This window comes from Numenius arquata, unplaced genomic scaffold (genome assembly GCF_964106895.1).
Source record: "Numenius arquata unplaced genomic scaffold, bNumArq3.hap1.1 HAP1_SCAFFOLD_1386, whole genome shotgun sequence".
Lineage (NCBI taxonomy): Eukaryota > Metazoa > Chordata > Aves > Charadriiformes > Scolopacidae > Numenius > Numenius arquata.
In genome coordinates, this window is record NW_027414912.1 from 284 (window position 1) to 20,823 (window position 20,540).

General features: G+C 65.4%; 2 protein-coding genes across 2 annotated transcripts; one reads left to right on the forward strand and one right to left on the reverse strand.

Annotated features, from left to right (window-relative positions):
• The first annotated feature begins 5,986 nt into the window (after positions 1-5,986).
• HIPK4 (homeodomain interacting protein kinase 4) lies at positions 5,987-9,343 on the forward strand. The gene is made up of 2 exons (XM_074167379.1): positions 5,987-7,438; positions 9,227-9,343. The coding sequence occupies exons 1-2, from the start codon at positions 5,987-5,989 to the stop codon at positions 9,341-9,343; spliced, it is 1,569 nt and encodes a 522-aa protein (XP_074023480.1).
• Positions 9,344-9,743: 400 nt separating this feature from the next.
• On the reverse strand, positions 9,744-20,509 carry PLD3 (phospholipase D family member 3). The gene is made up of 12 exons (XM_074167378.1): positions 20,498-20,509; positions 19,374-19,412; positions 18,062-18,112; positions 17,742-17,908; positions 17,436-17,619; positions 11,574-11,694; positions 11,315-11,442; positions 10,953-11,153; positions 10,708-10,847; positions 10,463-10,628; positions 10,199-10,298; positions 9,744-10,092 (listed from the first exon to the last, which is right to left on the reverse strand). The coding sequence occupies exons 2-12, from the start codon at positions 19,398-19,400 to the stop codon at positions 9,878-9,880; spliced, it is 1,500 nt and encodes a 499-aa protein (XP_074023479.1). The 5' UTR covers positions 19,401-19,412; positions 20,498-20,509; the 3' UTR covers positions 9,744-9,877.
• Between the last annotated feature and the right edge of the window lie 31 nt (positions 20,510-20,540).

The window sequence follows — 20,540 nt, forward strand, 5'->3', positions numbered from 1 at the left end:
GGGGGGCGGTGGGGGGGGGGTCTCAGAGAGGTTTTGGGGTGCAGGGTGGGAAAGAGCCCCCCCCCCCCACACACAGACCCCTCTTCCTCTGCCTGGGGGGGGGGGGGGGCTGCGGTTGGGGGGGGGGGTCGCAATGGAAACGCTGGGGTTCTGCGATGGGGGGGGGAGGGGGGTTTGGGGGGGCTGCAAGAGGGGAGGTGTGGGTCTGCAATGGGGGGGGGGGCGTTTGCAACAGGGGGGGGGGGGTGTCTGTGCCCCCCCCCCTCCCTTCGCATTTATTTGCAGGAAACTGAGGCGCCGGAGCAACCCAGCACCCCTGCCACCGGCCTGGGGGGGGGGTGTGTGTTTGTGTGTGTGTGTCCCCCCCCCCCCGATCCCGGGACCCCGGAGACGAGGACACCCCCCCCCCCCCCGCCCCCCAACACACACCCCGCCCCCCAACACACACCCCGCCCCCCCCCCCCCCCCAGCTCCTTTTGACCCCCCATGGAGGTGAGTGAGTGCCGCGGTGGGGGGGGGGGGTGGAAAGGGGAGGGGGTGGGGGGGGGGGATGGGAAGGGCCAGATCCCACCCCCCCCCTTTCAATACCACCCCCCCCCCCCCCCCCCCAACATCTTCCCTCTGCCCCCACAGGAGGACGCGGAGCTGGAGACGGCGCCCCGAGGCCGGGGTGACGGGCATCGCCGTGGCCCGCGATCGCCAGGGGGCTCTACGTCGCCAAGGCCCCCAAATCCCTGCGCGTCCATCAAGGTTCGGGGGGGGGGGGTCCATGGGGTCCCCCAAAACTCACCTCGATTTGAAAATGGGGGGGGGGGGCAGAAATGTGTGTGCGACACTCGGGGTGACCACACACACACACCCCCCCCCCCCCCCTCCCTACTTATGGATCCTATAGGTGACCGGCTCCTCGGCGCCAGGGTTTTCTTCGAGGGGGCCCCCCCCGAGGAGGTGGCGCGGGTGCTGGAGGGGGCCAAATCCTGCAAGGTCTCCCTCTGCCTCCGGAGACGGACCCCCCCCCACCCGCGGCCCCCCCCCTCGGTGGCACCGACAGCGAGGGACACCGGGGAAGGTGGCCAGGCTGGTAAGGTCCCTATGGATGCAGGACCGGGATGCGGGATGCTCAGGGGGGGCTCCTATGGATGCAGGACGGGGATGCGGGATGCTCGGGGGGGGGGGGGGCCCTATGGATGCAGGACGGGGATACAGGATGCTTGGGGGGGTCCTATGGATGCAGGACCGGGATACGGGATGCTCGGGGGGGCTCTATGGATGCAGGACCGGGATACGGGATGCTTGGGGGGGGTCCTATGGATGCAGGACAGGGATGTGAGATGCCTGGGGGGGGGGCCCTATGGATGCAGGACCGGGATGCAGGATGCTCGGGGGGGGCCCCTATGGATGCAGGACAGGGATGCGGGATGCTGGGGGGGGCTATGGATGCAGGACAGGGATGCGGGATGCCTGGGGGGGGTGTGTGTCCCTATGGATGCAGGACAGGGATACGGGATGCTCGGGGGGGTCCTATGGATGCAGGACCAGGATGAGGGATGCCTGGGGGGGGGGGGTGTGTCCCTATGGATGCAGGACGGGGATACGGGATGCTTGGGGGGGGCTCTATGGATGCAGGACAGGGATGCGGGATGCCTGGGGGGGGTGTGTCCCTATGGATGCAGGACGGGGATACGGGATGCTGGGGGGGGTCCTATAGATGCAGGACCAGGATGCGGGATGCCTGGGGGGGGTGTGTCCCTATGGATGCAGGACGGGGATACGGGATGCTCGGGGGGGGGGGTGTCCCTATGGATGCAGGACCGGGATGCGGGATGCTCGGGGGGGCCCTACGGATGCAGGACAGGGATGTGGGATGCTCGGGGGGGCTCTACGGATGCAGGACCGGGATGCGGGATGCTCGGGGGGGGGTCCCTACGGGTGCATTCCTGGGTGTGGCGGGTGCCAGGTCCCCATCCCCTCCTCCCTCACCCAGAGCATCCGATCCTGACACCTTCCAAGAAACCTCCGCCGGCAGCCGGCGCGGTGGAGCGCGGCCCTTCCCGGCGCCGTGGCCGTGGAGCTCGCCCTCCCCAAGCTGGTGAAGAGCCGGGGAGTTGCCGAACCGGCACCCACGGCTACGGCGACGGAGCCCAGGCGGCCGCGCGCGCCGCCGTCCCGGTTAACGGTGAAGGAAGCGGCTGCTGGCAAAATTCCGGTGATGGAAGAGCCGGCGGTGAAAGCAGAGGTTCCGGGGGTTGCTGCCCAGGTGCCGGTGGGTCCCGGCACACGGATACCGGCGGTGGAGGTGGCGGCACCCAAAATCAGCCTGGGGCTGAGCCTCGGCAGCGCGGCACCGCCGGTTGCCCCCCAAACCAAAGAGGGGCCAACCTTACGGGCTGCCCAGGGTGGAGGTGGTCGTGCCGGCGCTGCCGGTGCCGCCGGAGTCCGGCACAACCCCGGCTCGACCCCAAACGAAGCCCCCGGGGGAGGTAGGGGCCGGGGACGGCAAGTTGCCCAAACCCAAGCCGCCGCATTTCGGCACGGTCCCCGGAGAGGATGAGGAGGGAGAAACCGGCACCCGAGGGGGGTTGGCTGGTTTCCGCGTCCCTTCCATCGCCATCGCCGTCCCCCAGCGCCGCCCTGGAGCTGGTCCCCGAGCTCGGCGTGCCCCAAAGCCGTCGCCGGCGAACAACCGCGGTTGGAGGCGAAGCCGCCGAGACCGGGGAGGGAGTCGCCGCCGGCGGCACCGGCTGGGCTGACCTTCCCGGCGGCGGCGGGGGGTGCCCTCCATCGACATCGCCGTACCCCGGGTGGAGGTGGGTTTGGCGTTGCCGGCGGGCGCCCCGGTAGAAGGGGACGCCGGAGCGATGCCGGAGGTGACGGCCAAATTTGCCAAAGGGCTCCGAAAGCTCAGCCTGGAGCTGGAAGCCGTGCCGGGGGTGGAAATAATAGTCCCACCGGCACAGCTCACCGGGGAAGCGCCGGCACCCGTCGCCAAAACCAAACCCCCCCAAATTTACCTTCCCGCGCTTCGGGTTGTCCCTCGCCAAGCTGCGGCCGGGCGGCGAGGGCAACGAGCATCCCCCGGCGTCCCCGTGGCCCAGCCCCACCCGTCGGTAGCCCCGCGGTGGCCTCAGACCTGGCTCCGGGGACAAGCGGCGCCGCCGGCGGCGTCAAGCTGAAGGTCCCCAAATTATCCCTGGCGCCTTTTGGTGCCAAGGACGGGGACAAGGATGCGGGCGGCGAGGACGCCGGTCCCCGGGATGCCGGCAGAGCCACGAAGCTGCCGTGGTTGGGAATCGGGGGGGCCGGGGGGGGCTGGCGGGAGGTCGGTAGAACCAGGGTCCCCCGGGACCTCCCGGCTTCGGGTACCGCAGGTGGGCATCGCCCTGCCGGCCACGGGCAACCGGCGCGTGCCCTCCTTGCCCAAACTCCCCACCGAGCCGGAGCCGAGCAAGGGGGTGACGTTGCCGAAATTTGGGGGGTCGAGCCCCGATATCCGCACGGGGGGGGACCCCAAAACGATGAGACGGGGGGAAAGCGCCGAGAGCTTGAGCGCGGGAAGGGTTGGGAGGAAGATAGCGGAGTCTCCCGGCACCATCCGCTCAAAGCTGAAAACCAAAGGGGTGAGGGGTGACGGGGGGGCGCAACCGTTGACCCCCAGGTTCACCGTCCCCGAGGTGGGTTTCACCATGCCGGTAACGCAAACGGAGGATCCCCTAAGCCGGAAGATGCCGAAAACCACCGGCGTTCTGGCGTTGAAGGTGCCGGCGTTGGAGTTGGCACCGCCGGGGATGGATGGGAAGGAGGAGACCACCGGGAAGGAGACCACCGGGAAGGAGGAGACCACCGGGAAGGAGAGAGCGGCTCCGGGAAACCGATCCAGGCTCAAACTGCCAAAATTCAGCACGGGTTCGGGCGGGAGCGGGTCGGAAGGCGAGGGGAGGATGAGGATGGGCAGCGTGAAGAAGGCAGTGCTGGTGCTGGTGAAGCCGAAGGAGAAAGGAGAAGACGGCCGGGTGGTGGACCCCCGTCCCCACCTCAATGGGGAAACGGAGGGCAAAGCCCAACGAGGGTGGTGGGTGCCCAAAGTGGGTTTCTCCCCCGGGGGGTCCCCTCCAGAGCCCCCCGTCACCCAACCCAAGGGGGGCAGGATGCAGTTACCCGATGTTGAGCTCTGCCCCGGGACCCCCCAGTTCAACCAGCAACAGGAGATGAGGGAAATCACCCCCTGCTTCAAACTGGGGGGGTTGGGGGGCGAGGGGACCCCTAAATTTCAGCTGCCTAAGCTGGAACTCAGCCCTCAACCCTGCGGTGAGCAGTGAAAGACACCCCCACCCTGATCATGGCGGGGGGTGTCTTCAGGGCCCCCCTGAAATGGTGATGGGGTGGTAGAGCATCCCTTGCTCCCCCAGACCCTCTTTAACCCCTCTTTAACCCCCCCCCCCCCTTAAAAAATATCCTAATCTGACTTCTTGGGGGTGGGGTGTTTGAAGGGCTTTTTTTTGTCCAATTTCCTGGTGTTAATATTAACTGAGGGGACACACACGGATGGCGCCCCAGCAATGCCCCCACCCCCCCCGCCCCCAACCCAAATAAATGTTGTTAACCCAAAAAAAAGCCCTGAGCACATCTATGGGGGCTGGGGTGGAGTTTAGGGGGGGCTGGGTTTTCTGGGGATGGAAATGGGTTTTAAGGACCAGGGAGGGGGGGTCTCAAGGGGTCAGGGACAGGTTTTGGGGGTTTAGGGGGGGCTGGGATGGGTTTTTAAGGACTAGGGAGGGGGGGTCTCAAGGGGTCGGGGATGGGTTTGGGGGTTTAGGGGGGGCTGGGATGGGTTTTCTGGGGCTGGAAATGGGTTTTAAGGACCAGGGAGGGGGGGGTCTCAAGGGGTCGGGCTGGTTTTGGGGGTTTAGGGGGGGCTGGGATGGGTTTTAAGGACCAGGGAGGGGGGGTCTCAAGGGGTCAGGGATGGGTTTGGGGGTTTAGGGGGGCTGGGATGGGTTTTCTGGGGCTGGAAATGGGTTTTAAGGACCAGGGAGGGGGGGTCTCAAGGGGTCGGGGATGGGTTTGGGGGTTTAGGGGGGGCTGGGATGGGTTTTCTGGGGCTGGAAATGGGTTTTAAGGACCAGGGAGGGGGGGTCTCAAGGGGTCGGGGCTGGTTTTGGGGGTTTAGGGGGGGCTGGGATGGGTTTTAAGGACCAGGGAGGGGGTCTCGAGGGGTCAGGGATGGGTTTGGGGGTTTAGGGGGGGCGAAATGGGTTTTAAGGACCAGGGAGGGGGGGTCTCAAGGGGTCGGGGATGGGTTTGGGGGTTTAGGGGGGGCTGGAAATGGGTTTTAAGGACCAGGGAGGGGGGGTCTCGAGGGGTCGGGGATGGTTTAGGGGGTTTAGGGGGGGGCAAAATGGGTTTTAAGGACCAGGGAGGGGGTCTCGAGGGGTCGGGGATGGGTTTGGGGGTTTAGGGGGGGCGAAATGGGTTTTAAGGACAGGGAGGGGGGGTCTCAAGGAGTTGGGGATGGGTTTTGGGGGTTTAGGGGGGGCTGGGATGGGTTTTCTGGGGCTGGAAATGGGTTTTAAGGACCAGGGAGGGGGGGTCTCAAGGGGTCGGGGATGGGTTTGGGGGTTTAGGGGGGGCTGGGATGGGTTTTAAGGACCAGGGAGGGGGGGTCTCAAGGGGTCGGGGATGGGTTTGGGGGGCCTGAGATGTGGTTTTGGGAGCGAGGCTGGGTTTTGAGGGGATCAGGGCTGGGTTTTGGAGGGTTGGAGATGGATTTTGGGGGGGGGGGGGGGGGGTTCCTCCACCCGGGGCTGCGGGACCTCGTGCAAGGGAGAGGTTGCTCCCGAGGAAGAGTTCAGCAACAGAAGGTGTCGTCGCGGCAATGCCGGAACCGGCAGCGCCGTTGGGGACCGGGCTGAGGCAGTTGAGGTGCTCCAAGCCCCCTGTCGGGTGCCGAGCGGTGGGTCCCGAGCCCCCGGCGAGGAGCTGACCCACCATGGGGACGCTGGTGGTGGGTGCCGAGCGCTACGACGTGGTGGCCGCGGTTGGGAAGGGGACCTTCGGGGAGGTGACCCGGGGCTGGCGGAGGAGCACAGGGGAGATGGTGGCCATCAAGATCCTGAGGAACGAAGGCCACCACGGCCAGGTGGCGAAGAACGAGCTGAGGCTGCTGCAGGCTTTGAGGGAGGTGGACACGGAGGAGTCTCACGTCATCCGTTTCCTCGAGTCCTTCAGCGACGGTGCCTTTACCTACTTGGTCTTCGAGCTGTTGGAGCAAAACCTCTTCGACTACCAAAAGCAGAACAACTTCTTGCCCTTGCCCGTCCGGCACATCCGTACCATCACGGCACAGGTGCTGGCGGCGCTGGTCAAGCTGAAGGAGCTCTCCATCATCCACGCCGACCTCAAGCCGGAGAACATCATGCTGGTGGACCACGCGCGCTATCCTTTCCGCGTCAAACTCATCGACTTCGGCTCGGCCAGCATCTTCACCGAGGTCCGCCACGTCAAGGAACCCTACATCCAATCCCGCTTCTACCGGGCACCGGAGATCTTGTTGGGGTTGCCTTTCTGCGAGAAGGTGGACATCTGGTCTTTGGGCTGCGTGGTGGCGGAACTTCACTTGGGTTGGCCGCTCTACCCCGGCCTCAACGAGTACGACCAGGTCCGTTACATCTGCTCCACCTTGGGGCTACCACGGGGCGAGCTGCTCTGCGCCGCCCGGAAGACGCGGTCCTTCTTCCGACGGGTGCCACATCCCACCGGTTCCTGGCAGCTCAAACCACCTGAGGCGACGGCGAAGCCGACGGAGAGGAGGAAGTACGTCTTCTCCTCCCTGGACCAGTTGGCGGTGGTGAACGTCCGGCCGGCGTCTTACCCCAGCCAGGAGGCGCTGGCCGAGCGCTGCGACCTGCGTGGGATGGTGGAGTTGGTCAAGAGGATGCTCACCTGGGATTCCCACGAGAGGATCGTGCCCAGCGCCGCCCTCAAGCACCCCTTCATCTCCTTGCAGCAGGTGAAGTCCAGCTTCGAGGCCACCCGGTACTACCAGCTCTGCCAGGAGGACCTGAGGGCATCCCGTAAAGACGCCGGAGCGGTTGAACCTTTCCCCGGCAAGGAAGAGGGTGCCTTCATCCCCGCCGGCACGCGCCGCCGCATCCAGAAGGCCATCAGCCAGATGGACGGGCTCAGCCTGGCCGAGCCGGTTGGGGACATCGGTGACACGAACCAGCAGGACGTCCGCCAAGCCCCCATCCCCACCCGCTATGGTCCCCGGCATCACCGGCATCACCGGCGGCCAAAGACGGAACCCACCGCCGGTAACTTGATCGTGCTGGGGTCCCCGTGCGGGTGGAAGCAGCGAGGCCACCGCGACGGTGGCGCCGTCTTCGGTGGCACCGTGGAGGAGAACCCGCCTGGGAAACCGTACACCCCGACCCGTGCCCAGGTACGGCCACGGGGGGGGGGGGGGGGGGCTGCGGGGGTCGGGTGCTCTAGGACAGGGGGTGCTTGAGGGTCCCTGGGGTCCCCCAGGTGCTTCAAGTCCTTGGATTCTCAGGGTCCCTGGAGCCCCAGGGTCCCTGGTGCCCCACATCAGGGGTTCTCGGGGTCCCTTGGTGCCCCACATCAGAGGTTCTCAGGGTCCCTGGTGCCCCATGTTGGGGGTTCTCTGGGTCCCTGGTGCCCCAAATCAGGGCTTCTTGGGGTCCCTGGTGCCCCACGTCGGGGGTTCTCGGGGTCCCTGGTGCCCCACATCAGGGGTTCTCAGGGTCCCTGGTGCCCCACGTTGGGGGTTCTTGGGGTCCCTGGTGCCCCACGTCGGGGGTTCTCCAGGTCCCTGGTGCCCCACATCAGAGGTTCTCAGGATCCCTGGTGCCCCACGTTGGGGGTTCTTGGGGTCCCTGGTGCCCCAGATCAGGGGTTCTCGGGGTCCCTGGTGCCCCACGTTGGGGGTTCTTGGGGTCCCTGGTGCCCCACGTTGGGGGTTCTCCAGGTCCCTGGTGCCCCACATCAGAGGTTCTCAGGATCCCTGGTGCCCCACGTTGGGAGTTCTCAGGGTCCCTGGTGCCCCAGGGTCCCTGGTGCCCCACGTTGGGGGTTCTTGGGGTCCCTGGTGCTCCACATCAGGGGTTCTCGGGGTCCCTTGGTGCCCCAGGGTCCCTGGTGCCCCACATCAGGGGTTCTCAGGGTCCCTGGTGCCCCATATCTCAGGGTCCCTTGGTGCCCCAGGGTCCCTGGTGCCCCACGTTGGGGGTTCTTGGGGTCCCTGGTGCCCCACATCAGGGGTTCTCGGGGTCCCTTGGTGCCCCAGGGTCCCTGGTGCCCCACATCAGGGGTTCTCGGGGTCCCTTGGTGCCCCAGGGTCCCTGGTGCCCCATATCTCAGGGTCCCTTGGTGCCCCAGGGTCCCTGGTGCCCCACGTTGGGGGTTCTTGGGGTCCCTGGTGCCCCACATCAGGGGTTCTCGGGGTCCCTTGGTGCCCCAGGGTCCCTGGTGCCCCACATCAGGGGTTCTCGGGGTCCCTTGGTGCCCCGGTGTCCCTTGGTGCCCCACATCGGGGGTTCTTGGGGTCCCTGGTGCCCCACATCAGGGGTTCTCGGGGTCCCTTGGTGCCCCAGGGTCCCTGGTGCCCCACATCAGGGGTTCTCGGGGTCCCTTGGTGCCCCGGTGTCCCTTGGTGCCCCACATCGGGGGTTCTTGGGGTCCCTGGTGCCCCACATCAGGGGTTCTCAGGGTCCCTTGGTGCCCCATATCTCAGGGTCCCTTGGTGCCCCAGGGTCCCTGGTGCCCCACGTTGGGGGTTCTTGGGGTCCCTGGTGCCCCAGATCAGAGGTTCTCAGGATCCCTGGTGCCTTGGGCTCCCTGGTGCCCCACGTTGGGGGTTCTCCGGGTCCCTGGTGCCCCACATCGGGGGTTCTTGGGGTCCCTAGTGCCCCACGTTGGGGGTTCTTGGGGTCCCTGGTGCCCCACATCAGGGGTTCTCGGGGTCCCTTGGTGCCCCAGGGTCCCTGGTGCCCCACGTTGGGGGTTCTTGGGGTCCCTGGTGCCCCACATCAGGGGTTCTCGGGGTCCCTGTTGCCCCGGGGTCCCCCATCCCTTGGTGGGGACCCCCACCCATGGGTGCTGCTCACCTCCTCCCTGTTCTTCCTTCCCCCCCCCCCCCCCCCCCCGGCAGAGAGCTCCGGTGACGCCGCACAACCCCAACCCCCCCCGTCCCGTCCCCGTCCGCGAGGAGGGGCTGGGGGGGGGGGGCCGCAGCGGAAACCCCTCGCCGTATCCGGCACGTTCCTACCGGCACGGAACAGGCAACACCCGCAGCACCGCTGAGGAGCCGCCGCCGCCGCTGTCGTGACAATCCCGGCAAACGCCCCGGCAGCCAAAGAGCTCGCCCGAAAAAAACCCTTCCTCTTCCTCACTTTCGGTAGCGCCGGCCGGCAAAACCCGGCTCCGGCGGAGAAGACGGCCCAAGGATGCGACGGGAAGGGATCCGGGATCGTGCCGGATGCTACCGGGTCGCCGGTTCTTACCGTCATCCAAAAAATAAAGGGTTTGCCGTCGGCCCGGCGTTTCATCCCGCTCTTCACCGGGAAAAAAAGGTTTCGGCACAGCCGAGGATTCGAGGGGCGTCCCCGGCTTCCCTCCCGGTGCCGGAATTTGGCGAAAAGCCCCGTACCTTCCATCGGGGATCCACGTCCCCCCCCCCTTCCCTCCCCCCTTCCCTCCCTCCAACCAACCAACCAACACCGCGAAATCCAGAAAAATTCATTTTTTTTTTTCCGGGATTTTTTCCCCTCTCGCCTTCCCCCCCGGATCGTGGGATTTGGCACAGCCGCGGGTTTCCCCCCCCCCCAACACACACACACACACACACACACACACACACGCTCTAAGGGGAGCCGCAGAGGGTCTCCCACCGCGCGACGTCGCCGATGTCGGCGCTGTACCGGGAATTCCAATCCCGTTCAAAAACCGCCTGCAGTCGGTCCCGGATGGTGCCGGTGTCACCGTCGCCGCCGTCGCCGGTCGGGCTCACCGTTTGGTTCACCACCAGCGCCGATCCCGCCGTCTGCGTGAAATAGTCACCGGACCAGTTGGACGTCCCTGTAAGATTTAAGGGGGGGGAAAACGGGACACACAACCGGACACATTAAAAAGCCGTAAACCCCCCCCCCGAGGTCACCGTCACCGTCACCGTCCTCACGCTCACCGATATACGCCGCCTTCTCCGTCACCATGTATTTGTTGTGGTTCACCCGGGCGTAGGGGATCCGGGCTTGCGTCCCGCTCGTTGGCACCATGAAGAGCCGCTGGGAAGGGGGGGGGAGAAAAAGAGAGAAAAAAAGAAAGAAAGAGAGAAAAAAAGAAAGAAAGAGAGAAAAAGAGAAAAAAAAAGGAGAAACCCTCACCCACCGGATCGCCATCCCGCCGATGCCGAAGCCGCCGCGGCGGCGGCGGCCGCCTCGATACCCACCACCTCCACGCTGTAGCCGGTGCGGTTATCGGCGACGGCGGCGAGGGATTTGAGGAAGGGGAACATGGTGGTTCGACTGTGTCGCCAACAAGCCGCCAACAAGCGGATTTTGACCCCCCGTTCGAAGACGGCTTTGCGTAACCGGTTATCGATGGCCGGCCAAAATCTAAAGAAGGGAAAAAAAAAAAAAAAAGAATATCAGGAATCGAAGGGATGGCGGCGACGGTGAAAGGGATGGCACGTACCTTTCCGGGCGGGAGAATTCGGTGGTGGGCAGGTAGCTCATGACGGCGACGTAGACGAAATCCTCGGCGGCGTCGATGACGCCCAAGAGGGCTCCGAGATCTTGGGTGCGACCGGCAGCGCAAAGAGCCGGCGGGGAGCTCTGCCGTGGAATCACCGAGACACGGAATACGGTTAACGTCGATGACGGCCGATCCCGGGCAGAGGGTGAAACGACCGGAGCGCGACGGGACGGAAGAGGTGATACCGAAAAGTAGACGGAAGAATCGGTGTCGTTGAGTTTTAATTCCAAAGGCGTCTCCATGTTAAAGGCGGTGGAATAATTTGCCGGCCACGGTACCGGGATGGAAGCACCGGGAACGCCGAGAGCCCAATAAGCCTCGAAGATTTTCCCTAAATCTTTGGCCAAGCAGCTGCAGTTGTAGACGGCAGCTCCGAGCTCCTTCACCTGCAACGAGCGGCGCCGTCACATCTCCAGCCGGTGCCACCGGCGTCCCCGTGTCCCCCCTCAACCCTCGACGATGAGGATGGGGAAAAGGTTGGGGGGGGGGGATCGGTTTTGGGGTCACCCCGGCGCCGTGGGTTGGGGGTAAAGGTCCCCCGGCTCACCTGGGTCAGAGACCTCCAGTCCATGTTGGCGCTGCCGACGTAGAGGTGGGCGCCGTCCACCAGCCAAAGCTTGGTGTGGAGCACCCCGCCGGTGAGCCGCGGCAAATCCACGGCACGCACCGCCGCCCCTGCGTGTGTCATGTATGCGTATGCGCGTGTGCGTGTGTCATCTCCAAATCGACCCCAAAAACACCCCCCCACCCCCTCGATTTTGGGGGCGCGTGGGGTTTTTTAGTGTTTTTTTTTGACGTTCCCTTACCGCTCTGCTCCAGGGCTCGGAGATCGTCGAGGGGGGATTTCGCCGAGGGGGGGCTGACGGCGATTCGGACGGCGACGCCGCGCCGGGAGAGCTGGAGGAGTTCCTCCAGGATTCGCTCGCCCTGAAGAGGAGAGGCGGTTGGAAAAAAAAAAAAAAAAACCACGACCCCCCCCCCACTTCGGAGTTGTGGGGTGCTGGGACACGGCAATGGCCCTATGGGGCACCCCACTTTGGGGTTGTGGGGTGCCAGGATGAGGCAGGGCCCTATGGGGCACCCCACTTTGGGGTTGTGGGGTGCCAGGATGAGGCAGGTCCCTATGGGGCACCCCACTTTGAGGCTGTGGGGTGCTGAGACAGGGCAAAGGCCCTATGGGGCACCCCACTTTGGGGTTGTGGGGTGCTGGGACAGGGCAAAGGCCCTATGGGGCACCCCACTTCGGGGTTGTGGGGTGCTGGGACAGGGCAGGTCCCTATGGGGCACCCCACTTTGGAGTTTTAGGGTGCTGGGACATGGCAATGGCCCTATGGGGCACCCCACTTTGGGGTTGTGGGGTGCCAGGATGAGGCAGGTCCCTATGGGGCACCCCACTTTGAGGCTGTGGGGTGCTGAGACAGGGCAGGTCCCTATGGGGCACCCCACTTTGGGGTTGTGGGCTTCTCGGGCACGGCAATGGCCCTATGGGGCACCCCACTTTGGGGTTGTGGGGTGCCAGGATGAGGCAGGGCCCTATGGGGCACCCCACTTTGGAGTTGTGGGGTGCTGAGACAGGGCAGGTCCCTATGGGGCATCCCACTTTGGGGTTGTGGGGTGCCAGGATGAGGCAGGTCCCGATGGGGCACCCCACTTTGGGATTGTGGGCTTCTCGGACACGGCAATGGCCCTATGGGGCACCCCACTTTGGGGTTGTGGGGTGCTGGGACAGGGCAAAGGCCCTATGGGGCACCCCATTTTGGGGTTGTGGGGTTCTGGGACAGGGCAGGTCCCTATGGGGCACCCCACTTTGGAGTTTTAGGGTGCTGGGACATGGCAAGGGCCTATGGGGCACCCCACTTTGAGGCTGTGGGGTGCTGAGACAGGGCAGGTCCCTATGGGGCACCCCACTTTGGGGTTGTGGGGTGCTGGGACAGGGCAGGGGCCTATGGGGCACCCCACTTTGGGGTTGTGGGGTGCCAGGATGAGGCAGGTCCCTATGGGGCACCCCACTTTGAGGCTGTGGGGTGCCAGGATGAGGCAGGTCCCTATGGGGCACCCCACTTCAGGGTTGTGGGGTTCTGCGATAGGGCAAAGGCCCTATGGGGCACCCCACTTTGGGGTTGTGGGGTGCTGGGACACGGCAATGGCCCTATGGGGCACCCCACTTTGGGGTTGTGGGGTGCCAGGATGAGGCAGGGCCCTATGGGGCACCCCACTTTGGGGTTGTGGGGTGCCAGGATGAGGCAGGTCCCTATGGGGCACCCCACTTTGAGGCTGTGGGGTGCTGAGACAGGGCAAAGGCCCTATGGGGCACCCCACTTTGGGGTTGTGGGGTGCTGGGACAGGGCAAAGGCCCTATGGGGCACCCCACTTCGGGGTTGTGGGGTGCTGGGACAGGGCAGGTCCCTATGGGGCACCCCACTTTGGAGTTTTAGGGTGCTGGGACATGGCAATGGCCCTATGGGGCACCCCACTTTGGGGTTGTGGGGTGCCAGGATGAGGCAGGTCCCTATGGGGCACCCCACTTTGAGGCTGTGGGGTGCTGAGACAGGGCAGGTCCCTATGGGGCACCCCACTTTGGGGTTGTGGGCTTCTCGGGCACGGCAATGGCCCTATGGGGCACCCCACTTTGGGGTTGTGGGGTGCCAGGATGAGGCAGGGCCCTATGGGGCACCCCACTTTGGAGTTGTGGGGTGCTGAGACAGGGCAGGTCCCTATGGGGCATCCCACTTTGGGGTTGTGGGGTGCCAGGATGAGGCAGGTCCCGATGGGGCACCCCACTTTGGGATTGTGGGCTTCTCGGACACGGCAATGGCCCTATGGGGCACCCCACTTTGGGGTTGTGGGGTGCTGGGACAGGGCAAAGGCCCTATGGGGCACCCCATTTTGGGGTTGTGGGGTTCTGGGACAGGGCAGGTCCCTATGGGGCACCCCACTTTGGAGTTTTAGGGTGCTGGGACATGGCAAGGGCCTATGGGGCACCCCACTTTGAGGCTGTGGGGTGCTGAGACAGGGCAGGTCCCTATGGGGCACCCCACTTTGGGGTTGTGGGGTGCTGGGACAGGGCAGGGGCCTATGGGGCACCCCACTTTGGGGTTGTGGGGTGCCAGGATGAGGCAGGTCCCTATGGGGCACCCCACTTTGAGGCTGTGGGGTGCCAGGATGAGGCAGGTCCCTATGGGGCACCCCACTTCAGGGTTGTGGGGTTCTGCGATAGGGCAAAGGCCCTATGGGGCACCCCACTTTGGGGTTGTGGGGTGCTGAGACAGGGCAGGTCCCTATGGGGCACCCCACTTTGGGGTTGTGGGCTTCTCGGGCACGGCAATGGCCCTATGGGGCACCCCACTTTGGAGTTGTGGGGTGCTGAGACAGGGCAGGTCCCTATGGGGCACCCCACTTTGAGGCTGTGGGGTGCTGGGACAGGGCAAAGGCCCTATGGGGCACCCCACTTTGGGGTTGTGGGATTCTGCGATAGGGCAAAGGCCCTATGGGGCACCCCACTTTGGAGTTTTAGGGTGCTGGGACATGGCAAAGGCCCTATGGGGCACCCCACTTCGGGGTTGTGGGGTGCCAGGATGAGGCAGGTCCCTATGGGGCACCCCACTTTGGGGTTGTGGGCTTCTCGGGCACGGCAATGGCCCTATGGGGCACCCCACTTTGGAGTTGTGGGGTGCTGAGACAGGGCAGGTCCCTATGGGGCATCCCACTTTGGGGTTGTGGGGTGCCAGGATGAGGCAGGTCCCTATGGGGCACCCCACTTTGAGGCTGTGGGGTTCCAGGATGAGGCAGGTCCCTATGGGGCACCCCACTTTGGGGTTGTGGGCTTCTCGGGCACGGCAATGGCCCTATGGGGCACCCCACTTTAGGGTTGTGGGGTTCTGGGACAGGGCAAAGGCCCTATGGGGCACCCCACTTTGGGGTTGTGGGGTTCTGGGACATGGCAATGGCCCTATGGGGCACCCCACTTTGGGGTTGTGGGGTGCTGGGACAGGGCAGGTCCCGATGGGGCACCCCACTTTGGGGTTGTGGGGTGCCAGGATGAGGCAGGTCCCTATGGGGCACCCCACTTCGGGGTTGTGGGGTGCCAGGATGAGGCAGGTCCCTATGGGGCACCCCACTTTGGGGTTGTGGGGTGCTGGGACATGGCAAGGGCCCTATGGGGCACCCCACTTTGGAGTTGTGGGGTGCTGAGACAGGGCAGGTCCCGATGGGGCACCCCACTTTGAGGCTGTGGGGTGCCAGGATGAGGCAGGTCCCTATGGGGCACCCCACTTTGGGGTTGTGGGCTTCTCGGACACGGCAATGGCCCTATGGGGCACCCCACTTTGGGGTTGTGGGGTTCTGGGACAGGGCAGGGGCCTATGGGGCACCCCACTTTGGGGTTGTGGGGTGCCAGGATGAGGCAGGGCCCTATGGGGCACCCCACTTTGGGGTTGTGGGGTTCTGGGACAGGGCAAAGGCCCTATGGGGCACCCCACTTTGGGGTTGTGGGGTGCCAGGATGAGGCAGGTCCCTATGGGGCACCCCACTTTGGGGTTGTGGGGTTCTGGGACAGGGCAGGTCCCTATGGGGCACCCCACTTTGGGGTTGTGGGGTTCTGGGACAGGGCAAGGGCCCTATGGGGCACCCCACTTTGGGGTTGTGGGATTCTGCGATAGGGCAAAGGCCCTATGGGGCACCCCACTTTGGAGTTTTAGGGTGCTGGGACATGGCAAAGGCCCTATGGGGCACCCCACTTTGGGGTTGTGGGATTCTGGGACAGGGCAATGGCCCTATGGGGCACCCCACTTTAGGGTTGTGGGGTTCTGGGACAGGGCAGGGGCCTATGGGGCACCCCACTTTGGGGTTGTGGGGTGCCAGGATGAGGCAGGTCCCTATGGGGCACCCCACTTTGGGGTTGTGGGGTGCTGGGACATGGCAAGGGCCCTATGGGGCACCCCACTTTGGGGTTGTGGGGTGCTGAGACAGGGCAGGTCCCGATGGGGCACCCCACTTTGGGGTTGTGGGGTGCTGGGACACGGCAATGGCCCTATGGGGCACCCCACTTTGGGGTTGTAGGCTTCTGGGACACGGCAATGGCCCTATGGGGCACCCCACTTTGGGGTTGTGGGGTGCCAGGATGAGGCAGGTCCCTATGGGGCACCCCACTTTGAGGCTGTGGGGTGCCAGGATGAGGCAGGGCCCTATGGGGCACCCCACTTTGGGGTTGTGGGGTTCTGGGACAGGGCAAAGGCCCTATGGGGCACCCCACTTTGGGGTTGTGGGGTGCCAGGATGAGGCAGGGCCCTATGGGGCACCCCACTTTGGGGTTGTGGGCTTCTCGGGCACGGCAATGGCCCTATGGGGCACCCCACTTTAGGGTTGTGGGGTTCTGGGACAGGGCAAAGGCCCTATGGGGCACCCCACTTTGGGGTTGTGGGGTGCTGAGACAGGGCAAAGGCCCTATGGGGCACCCCACTTTGGAGTTTTAGGGTGCTGGGACATGGCAATGGCCCTATGGGGCACCCCACTTTGGGGTTGTGGGGTGCTGGGACATGGCAATGGCCCTATGGGGCACCCCACTTTGGGGTTGTGGGGTGCTGGGACAGGGCAAGGGCCCTATGGGGCACCCCACTTTGGGGTTGTGGGGTGCCAGGATGAGGCAGGTCCCTATGGGGCACCCCACTTCGGGGTTGTGGGCTTCTCGGACACGGCAATGGCCCTATGGGGCACCCCACTTTGGGGTTGTGGGGTTCTGGGACAGGGCAATGGCCCTATGGGGCACCCCACTTTGGGGTTGTGGGGTTCTGGGACAGGGCAGGGGCCTATGGGGCACCCCACTTTGGGGTTGTGGGGTGCTGGGACAGGGCAGGGGCCTATGGGGCACCCCACTTCGGGGTTGTGGGGTGCCAGGATGAGGCAGGTCCCTATGGGGCACCCCACTTCGGGGTTGTGGGTGCCAGGATGAGGCAGGTCCCTATGGGGCACCCCACTTTGGGGTTGTGGGGTGCTGGGACATGGCAAGGGCCCTATGGGGCACCCCACTTTGGAGTTGTGGGGTGCTGAGACAGGGCAGGTCCCGATGGGGCACCCCACTTTGAGGCTGTGGGGTGCCAGGATGAGGCAGGTCCCTATGGGGCACCCCACTTTGAGGCTGTGGGGTGCCAGGATGAGGCAGGTCCCTATGGGGCACCCCACTTTGGGGTTGTGGGGTGCTGAGACAGGGCAGGTCCCGATGGGACACCCCACTTCAGGGTTGTGGGGTGCCAGGATGAGGCAGGTCCCTATGGGGCACCCCACTTTGGGGTTGTGGGGTGCTGGGACAGGGCAGGTCCCGATGGGGCACCCCACTTTGGGGTTGTGGGCTTCTCGGGCACGGCAATGGCCCTATGGGGCACCCCACTTTGGGGTTGTGGGGTTCTGGGACAGGGCAATGGCCCTATGGGGCACCCCACTTTGGGGTTGTGGGGTGCCAGGATGAGGCAGGGCCCTATGGGGCACCCCACTTTGGGGTTGTGGGGTGCTGAGACACGGCAATGGCCCTATGGGGCACCCCACTTTGGGGTTGTGGGGTGCTGGGACAGGGCAGGGGCCTATGGGGCACCCCACTTCGGGGTTGTGGGGTGCCAGGATGAGGCAGGTCCCTATGGGGCACCCCACTTTGGGGTTGTGGGGTTCGCAGCACGGACCTGGGCGGCGGAGGGCTGGTGTGTCCGTGTGTCCCGGTTGGTCATGGTCCAGTAGAAGGAGGCGATGTCCAGGCTGCGGGTGACGGTCCCCAGGAGGTTCATCCAGGTGGAGAAGGTGGAGGGGTTGAGCGGGGAACCCTCGCCGAAGGTCATTCCCTCCGGGATGCTCTCCACCAGGACGATCCTAGGGCGGGAAAAGGGGGCGTCACCTGAGGTTGTGACACCGGGAATATCGAGGGTCTCGGGAATATCGAGGCTCCGGGAGATTAATGGTCACACCCCCCCCCTCCAAACCCCTCTCCGTACCGGCACGTGTCACCGCAGGATCCGGCATCGCCGCCGGCAGGGATGCCGAAGACGGAGCTCGGCCGGAGATGGAAGAAGAAGAGGAAGATGAAGATGAAGAAGGCGAGGGGGACGGCGGAGAGTAAGACCCCGCGGGAGAACCGGGAGAGAGAAGAGGAGTCGGCGCCCTGCAATCAAGCGATAAAATTAATTAAGGGGGGGGTTTAAAGTCACACCAAAGGATGGCGGGATCCGGCGAGGGACGGCACCGGATCCAACCGGAGGCGGGGGGGGGGGCCGGATCGGAGTCGGGGGGGAGGGGGGGGTGAGGGGGGGGTTACCTTGGGTGGGAAGCGGGTGGGCTGCACCTCGGGGTCCTCCAGTGGGTCCAGCTGTGATAAGGGGGGGGGCAGAGAATTGGGGTGGGGGACACACACGGACACACACACACACCCCCCCACACCCCACACCCCCGAACCGGGGGGGGGGGGCTGCTTTTGGGGTAAAAGCCACCCCCAAAATGGCCAGGGTGCCCAGGGAAATGCATGCGTGTTCCCCCCCCCGGCGTGTCCCCCCCCCCCCCCCCCCAATATCGCCAGGGGTACCCACAGGGTGCCAGGTCTGGGTGAAAAGGGGGGGGCATTGAGCACCCCAATTTGGGATTTTAGGGTGCCAGAACAGGGCAGAGAGCTACGGGGCGCCCCACTTCGGGGTCGTGGGGTGCTGGGGCACGGTGAGGGCCCTATGGGGCACCCCACTTTGGGGTTTTAGGGTGCCAGGAGGGGGGGCCGGGCCCTATGGGGCACCCCGTTTTAGGGTTGTGGGGTTCTGGGACAGGGCAAGGGCCCTATGGGGCACCCCACTTTGGGGTTGTGGGGTGCTGGGACAGGGCAAGGGCCCTATGGGGCACCCCACTTTGGAGTTCGGGGGTTCTGGGACATGGCAGGTCCCTATGGGGCACCCCACTTTGGGGTTGTGGGGTTCTGGGACAGGGCAGGTCCCTATGGGGCACCCCACTTCAGCGTTGTGGGGTTCTGGGACAGGGCAGGTCCCTATGGGGCACCCCACTTTGGGGTTGTGGGGTGCTGGGGCATGGCAAGGGCCCTATGGGGCACCCCACTTGGGGGCTTTAGGGTGCCAGGAGGGGGGGGCGGGCCCTATGGGGCACCCCATTTTAGGGTTGTGGGGTTCTGGGACAGGGCAGGTCCCTATGGGGCACCCCACTTTGGGGTCGTGGGGTGCTGGGACAGGGCAAGGGCCCTATGGGGCACCCCACTTTGGGGTTTTAGGGTGCCAGGAGGGGGGGGGCGGGCCCTATGGGGCACCCCACTTTGGGGTTGTGGGGTTCTGGGACAGGGTAGGTCCCTATGGGGCACTCCACTTTGGGGTTGTGGGGTGCCAGGATGAGGCAGGGCCCTATGGGGCACCCCACTTTGGGGTTGTGGGGTTCTGGGACAGGGCAGGTCCATATGGGGCACCCCACTTTGGGGTTTTAGGGTCCCATGAGGGGGGGGCGGGCCCTATGGGGCACCCCACTTTGGGGTTGTGGGGTTCTGGGGCATGGCAAGGGCCCTATGGGGCACCCCACTTTGGGGCTGTGGGGTGCCAGGAGGGGGGGGGGCCGGGCGCTATGGGGTGCCGCCAGGGCCATACCTGCTTGTAGCTTCCGTCGGGCTTCATCCCGGGGCGAGGCTGGAACCCAACGAACCGGATTTCTCCCAACGTTCCCCGACAGTCGAGGGGGACACCCCAAAACCCTCCCCCCCCCCCCATCCCTCCCTTCCCCCTCCCAACCCGGATCCCCCCCCCCCACACACACACACATTCCCACCCCCTCCTAACCCAGGGCGCACGGCACGGCACGGCGGGGTTTTTGGGGGTACGGAGCAGGGAAGGGAACCCCTAAAAAAGCCGGTCGGGGCAGAAGCGTTCCCGGCTGACTCACGGGATCGGGGTGCTCACGTGCCCCGACCCGGTTGGGGCAGGGAGGGGAAGTTCCTGGTCCTTCCCCCCCCCCCCCCCCCCCCCCCATCCCATCCCATCCCATCCCCCCCCCCCCCCGGCCGCCATTGGGGCTCATCCCCTCCGGATGAGGAACAAGGAGGGGCACCCCCCCCCCCCCCAAGTGGACCCCTATAAATCCCTATAGACCCCTATGGGCAACCCCAGACCCCTGCAGACCCCTGTGGACCCATACGGACCCCCCCCAAACCCCTGCAGACCCCTATGGAACCATAAAGACCCCTATGGAACCCCCTGGACCACCCCCCCCGACCCTTACGGACCCTCCCAAAACCCTACAGACCCCTATGGATCCCTCTGGACCACCCCCCGACCCCTATGGACCACCCCAAGCCCCTACAGACCCCTATGGATCCCCCTGGACACCCCCCCCGACCCCTATGGACCCCCCCAAGCCCCTACAGACCCCTAAAGACCCCTACAGACCCCTATGGAACCCCCTGGACCCCCCCGACCCCTATGGACCCCCCCAAGCCCCTACAGACCCCTAAAGACCCCTACAGACCCCTATGGAACCCCCTGGACCCCCCCCTCCGACCCCTACGGACCCCCCCAAAACCCTGAAGACCCCTATGGAACCCTTAAGACCCCTATGGAACCCCCTGGACCCCCCCCCCGACCCCTATGGACCCCCCCAAGCCCCTACAGACCCCTAAAGACCCCTACGGACCCCTATGGAACCCCCTGGACCCCCCCCCCCCCGACCCCTATGGACCCCCCCAATCCCCTACAGACCCCTAAAGACCCCTACAGACCCCTATGGACCCCTATGGAACCCCCTGGACTCCCCCCCTGACC